A 6,351-nucleotide genomic window follows, 5' to 3' on the forward strand; every position below is an offset into this window, starting at 1 on the left:
AAGCGACTTACATCGGTTAATACACACATTGACACACCGACGGCAGAGTCAACCATGCAAGGGGACAGCCAGCTCAACACTCAGCTAGGAGGAGCTGGGGATCGAACTAGCAACAATCAGAGAGCCAGGCGACAGTCAGAGAGCCAGAACAGAGAGAGAGAGAGAGAGAGAGAGAGAGAGAGAGAGAGAGAGAGAGAGAGAGAGAGAGAGAGAGAGAGAGAGAGAGAGATATTGAACTACAGAGAGCGAGTGAAGGACACTTGGGGGCTGATAAATAGACGAGACACGGCAACAGGTACAGCAAAAAAATGAACACAATGAAGAGACACCGGGGGAAACAACGAAAGAGAAAGACAGGGGTAAGAGAGAGAGATTAGAAAGGAGGTAGGAATTAGCAAGTACCGGTATGTATGTATGGTGCCATTGGTGGGTGTGCCTGTGAAGTTACAAAACCGACAGAGAGCTGAGATGACACGAAGGCTGGTCATGGAGTATCATGTCGAAGTGTGTGTGTGTGGGTGTGTGTGTGTGTGTGCGTGTGTGCGTGTGTGTGTGTGCGTGCGTGCGTGTTTGAGCCTTGTATGTTCGACTGGTGTGCTCATAATGCAGCCCTAATGGTTGAGGCGGGATGTACCACATAGTCCTGCACTGTTCACAGTAATGGTATGTGCTTATAGCGACTAGTGGAAATGTAATACAGTGAGCCTGGCTCTTGTGTATTTATTGAATTAAGATTAACAATAACCATATTAGCATGCTACATTATGCACTAGCAGCTGCTAATCCATTGCCATTGGTGACTAGGACCCAATACACACATAAACACACACATATAAATGCACACACATTATTGATAATCCCTGTGATATCAACTGAGGAAATATTGATAACGGGGGGAGAGAATTCCAATCAGCTGTTGTAACTTTTCTTCAGGTTCATTCTGCCAAAGAGCAACACGACCTTGGATGAAACATTCATCCTCCTTGACTGAGGGGTAAGGGGCGACGAGATGGTCTGGAGTTTGCCCTCGAGTGTTGTATCCGCCCACCCTAATCCGTAATCAGTTGACTCTTGTGGACTCCTCAGTGTACTGAGATGGGCTCTGATCCCCCGATGAACCCCAGTCCTGCCTCGCACCGATCTGCTAGCTGGACGGAACAGAGCTCTCATTGATCAGCACATCCTCTCTTTCCATTGGCCTTCCACTCCAGGAATACAATTACATCGACACACCAGGGTGTGTGTGTTTGTATGTGTATGTGTATGTGTATGTGTGTGTGTGTGTGTGTGTGTGTGTGTGTGTGTGTGTGTGTGTGTGTGTGTGTGTGTGTGTGTGTGTGTGTGCATGCGTGCGCGTCGGAATTGCATGCACACAAATCCACCAAATTCTGGATAAAGTGACAGGACACTCTACTGGGAAATCATTTTAGAAGGGGCATTGCACACTTCATATTTATTTTCCCCACTTCCAATGCGAACACACACATTGCCCCAACTAAAAGTCTTGGTATACAAGCATAGAAACACGATGGAACAAGTGCTGGCATGCAGGTGTCGGTGTGGTTTGTGTGGTTTGGCGTGGCGTGGTGTACTGCAAGGAACTCATTGCAACTGACACTAGCGCCGCGTGTGAGGAAGTGGAAATTGTTAGCAGTGGCGGTAGCACAACCTCTCTCCATCTACCAGTTCAATTACTACAACAATATGGAAGTTGGGTGCTCACGTGTTGAGCCAGGCCTTCCTCAATGCCGTGTTGTGTGAATTTGTGTGTGTGATTCAGCCACGGGCCCCTTTGTTGGTCTTAATTTTAAGGGGTTGGTCCCAAGTCCAACCCTAAACAAAAAAGGGAGTTGCCCAAACAAGAGTTTCTGCTCAGAAAGTGCTTCCTGCTGCTGTGGTTTCAAGGCCCGGATAAAAGTCTAAACAGCATTGCCGTCACATGGACATGAATCAAAACACACTCGCACATGCGCTCACACACACAAACACGCATGCTCACACAAACACACACAAACACAGACACACATACACACACACAAACAAACACGCCTCCCTCTGTAGGCTCAGCTGATCGTGCCTGTCACAGAAGTCGCTCCTCTTCTCTTCCCCTCACATGCCGCCAGTAGAGGAGGAGGAAGAGGAGGAGGAGGAGGAGAAGGAGGAGGAGAAGGAGGAGAGGGAGGGTCAGAAGAGCCTCTGTTCTGCGGTGCCGGTCAGAACGTTCTGTTTGGACGGGCTGTGGTCCAAATGGGCTCTCACACACACTGCCCACCCCCTCCAACCCAACCCCTTCAACCGCACACACACACACACACACACACACACACACACACACACACACACACACACACACACACACACACACACACACACACACACACACACACACACACACACACACACACACACACACACACACGATAACGATTCCAATGTATACTTTGAAATACAATCTAGATATATCCGCTTAAAAAACGACAATAACCATAACATGACACATCTTCACATGGAAATAAATGCAATTGCATACACCTCTAGGGAGCGGACGTAACAATGAGTGCTCATTTGCTGCTCTGTCTCATAGCTGTAGATTGTAATCACGAGAGGAAGACCAGGAGACACTAGTACATGACAGGCACAGTAGTAGTGATCCACCCAAACACGATCCCTGCTGTCGGCCGCGTTTCTCTCCTCGCGGTTGCCTGCGTGAAACCTGATCACAGGTGGATTGTGTCACCACCAGAAAAGCAGGTCAGTCAGAATGGAATGTTTTTTTGTTTTTGTTTTATCTGCGCCCCACATCAAGACATCTCTATGACAAAATCATGACAAGCCGTTTTGAGGGGTAAACTGCTCCTCGAATGCAGTGGATAATTTCCCATATAATAAAGTATAGGCGTGTGGCGTGCCCATATGATGTTGGTTATACAATTTGAATTCCGGAGTCTGCTTGTCAGCCAGCTCTTAGATGTATAATAGGCTTATCTAAAATATGTGGCATTACAAAAGCTGGCTTTAAGGTAAAGCTCATGCATTCTTGTGACCTGAAGTTCGGTCAAGTTGCGTAACAATCTATGTAGAATGTGGCATGGCTTCTTTCAAGCTCAGAGGACTTAATACATTATATACTGGTTTGATTGCCGATATGCCCAATCGTCTAGAAAAATAGAGGATTAAATATCTCAGCACAGCAATAGCTAGTGTTGTTTGTAAAGTAAGTAAGTAAACTAGTATTATATTTCAATCTTGAATTCCTTCAATTAAATTCAATTGTATGTGTATAGCCCTTAATCACCATTACAGTCTGTAAGGGCTTTTAACAGGCCAAAGATTTATGACATAATATTACTGATTGTATCTATTTTTTGTATCTGCTTTCAACTAGCTGCCAGTCCAGGGAGTACAGTTTGCCTATTTGAATAAGGGTCATGTTTATAGAAATGTAGGCAATCTGAAAAAAGTAAAAACACAAACTAGTTTACCTTTTTGCAAATGGGGCTGTTGAAAAGTCGTCATATGATAACTCCACAATCGGATCACATCATTCAAAGTTATGACCCATTGGTAACAGATGATGGGTAGGGTAAACATAAAGCAGGTTGGTATAACGCTCGGGTCTCTCGCGAAGTACCTACGGAGGAGGAAAAGAAGGAGTGCAGTCGTAGCCTACCTTTATGATGCTGCTTCGGCGGGGAGCCGCCCTCACCGTCTCAAGGAGGATGGTGTCGGTGTCTTGTCCGCCTCCGGGTAGGACGACACCGCTCCGGCGCCCGCGGGCAGCTCTGGATGGTATGACCTCGGGAGCTCCGTCGCTACACAGCCCGTCTCCACATCCATCTCGCTCAGTCATGGCGAAACACAAGCCTCGATAGTCGGTGGTTTTTTCGTAGGCTGAGGGGCAAATAAATCTTCTCAACGGCTTGTCCGTGGATAAAGTTTACATTGGCTATTTATCGGTGCCATTTGGTAAAGTGTTGGTTGTTGCGAAAAAGCACTCACGGTTAATCAGACGATAATCGATTATTGGGAGAGAGAGAGAGAGAGAGAGAGAGAGAGAGAGAGAGAGAGAGAGCATTTAATTAATAGTGAGATTGGTCCGTAACGGGGGAAACTCAACTCCCACTGACTTGGGGGTCTCGTCTAGGCTGTCTATATCACACCTCCCAACCTCCACCCTCAAATGCGCTCCCCTTTGGCTTCAGGAATCAAACCGCCACAGGGTCCAACTCAGACGTGAAGTGGACTTGATGTTGGCTTATCATCCAGAGTCAGCGTGATTCACGGGGAGATTGTTCCCCCGCGCGCAACAAGTCCCTTGTTTCGGACTGGATCGCTTTCTCAAAGAAACAACAGCGAGGGTTCGGGATACGTTGAAATCTAGGTGCAACGCACCTGGTAGGAAAACAACATCCCCACGATGTTTGACGCTTGTTAACATGCAACAAAAATAGTCTTTCAGATGCCTACCTTTCCCCCCCACCCAAGACACCGATGTGCAAAAGTCCAAAAGAACAGGCACTTTTGGCGATCCCTGCTCGACAGAAGGTCCGTTACATGTCCACGCTGCGCATATGGCATCGGGTTAACAGGGCTATGCCAACAAAGTTGCAACCAGAGCAATAACTGGCGACATCTGACGAGAAACGAGGAACACCACTGTCAGTTGCATCGCGTCTAGCTCTAGCGCTCCCTCCCTCCCACCCTCCCATTTCTCCTCCCCCCTGGTGCACTCCCATATATCCAAATCATGATTGACGTGCCGCGTAACCAATGCGCTCTCGCCCTTGGAGGTTACAAGCAAAGCATCTAGCCGGAGTTGGTGAATGGGTGGTGGAGTCAGAGAGTATAGTAGCGACCGCTGGAATGGAATCCTTCACCACTTTGGCATGGCTCCAAATGTTGCTGCTGCTGTTGTGTTGAGAGACACGAGGTCAGGCAAATGGCGGGGGGGTAAAAGGAACACCGTCCGGGCTCTGGGGGACGATCGGGCAGTTGGCTTGGAGTCACCGGACCAAGGTGATGGTTTGGCGTCCGAAACGGATGTAATTGGTTCCCTTCGGTATCTAGACTATATCAGTTGGTTGGCTAGGTTGAGTTGGACTGATATGAACCATCGAGCATTTTTTTTTTTTGACAATTGATTTAGAAGTAAGAAGAGGTGTTGATGCTTTGAGAAAAACAAAAAAGTGTGGGGGAAGAGGGAGCAACTAGTTGAAAGTCTGAAGTCTTGTGTGGGTGCATATAGTTTTATATAGGACATTTTCAAAATGAAGTCACAATAACCGCGATGAGGTCTTAAATCCCAAACATGTTTTGATAAAGCTTCATTACACTGGATACAAAGCCGAGGCTCACATCTGCCCGTCTCCCATAGGACTACCCTCGATTATCTTCAATCATAATTATCCCATTATTCCGATTAAATGCGATCACGAGACGTCCCTTTATCGTATCCCAACTGCTAATAAACACCTTGCTCCCCCCAGCCCAGTGCCGTGCTCTGTCCTATGGGTTAAAGGTATGATGTGATAGGTGTCGTCTGTGAGGGGAAAACCCGAGGGCGCCTCGTGGAATGTCGTCAGCAAGTGATGGCTTTTAGCGCGCGCAGACCGCAGGTCGCACCTCACTGTCAAGTAGGACCGTGGCCTATCCTTTGAGCTCTTCGTGTGCCCTCGTAGAAATAACAGCATTGCAATTATTTCTCGTAACGAGACAGAGTGTCATCGCCTAGAATAGAATTGGACTTTTCTTCAAAGCTGAATCGCACCGCTATTCGAAATGGGCAGCACGCCCTCCCTTGTGAAGCGATCATCTTTAGGAGGGTGTTGTGGAACCAAATTAATAAATGCGCCAGGTGGTGATAAGTCCAAGAATAAAACCCTGCAGACAGAATCGTGTCTCTCTGCTAGTTTGTAGCGAAACTCATATCTTCATGCTATGTTGCCACACTACTGTGAGAAATATATTTTTGAGGTTTGGTGTGTGTGTTGTATGTGAGTGTGTGTGTGTGTGTGTGTGTGTGTGTGTGTGTGTGTGTGTGTGTGTGTGTGTGTGTGTGTGTGTGTGTGTGTGTGTGTGTGTGTGTGTGTGTGTGTGTGTGTGTGTGTGTGTGTGTGTGTGTGTGTGTGTGTGTGTGTGAGAGTAGGTGTGTGTGTGTCTGGGTGGGAGTGTGTTTGTGTGTGTGTGTGTGTGTGTGTGTGTGTGTGTGTGTGTGTGTGTGTGTGTGTGTGTGTGTGTGTGTGTGTGTGTGTGTGTGTGTGTGTGTGTGTGTGTGGGGGGGGGGTCTGGGTGTGTGTGTGTGTCTTGCTGGTTTGGTCAGTATATTTGTTGGCAAGTCTTGGATGTGAGTGA

The 6,351-nt window shown here is 47.4% G+C and overlaps 1 protein-coding gene across 3 annotated transcripts in view; it reads right to left on the reverse strand.

The window, feature by feature from the left end:
• plcl1 (phospholipase C like 1) overlaps positions 1 to 4,661 on the reverse strand; it is a 36,510-nt gene extending 31,849 nt beyond the window's left edge. The window contains exons 1-2 of one of the 3 annotated variants that reach the window (XM_056579956.1): positions 4,468 to 4,661; positions 3,671 to 3,891 (exon numbers count right to left, since the gene is read on the reverse strand). In XM_056579956.1, coding sequence (XP_056435931.1) covers positions 3,671 to 3,850 — 180 coding nt within the window. In that variant the 5' untranslated portion in view covers positions 3,851 to 3,891; positions 4,468 to 4,661. Of the gene's footprint in view, positions 1 to 3,482; positions 3,892 to 3,999 lie in introns of those variants that run through there. The other 2 variants (XM_056579955.1, XM_056579957.1) reach the window with 2 other exon arrangements.
• Between the last annotated feature and the right edge of the window lie 1,690 nt (positions 4,662 to 6,351).

Source organism: Gadus chalcogrammus, chromosome 20, assembly GCF_026213295.1.
Source record: "Gadus chalcogrammus isolate NIFS_2021 chromosome 20, NIFS_Gcha_1.0, whole genome shotgun sequence".
NCBI lineage: Eukaryota > Metazoa > Chordata > Actinopteri > Gadiformes > Gadidae > Gadus > Gadus chalcogrammus.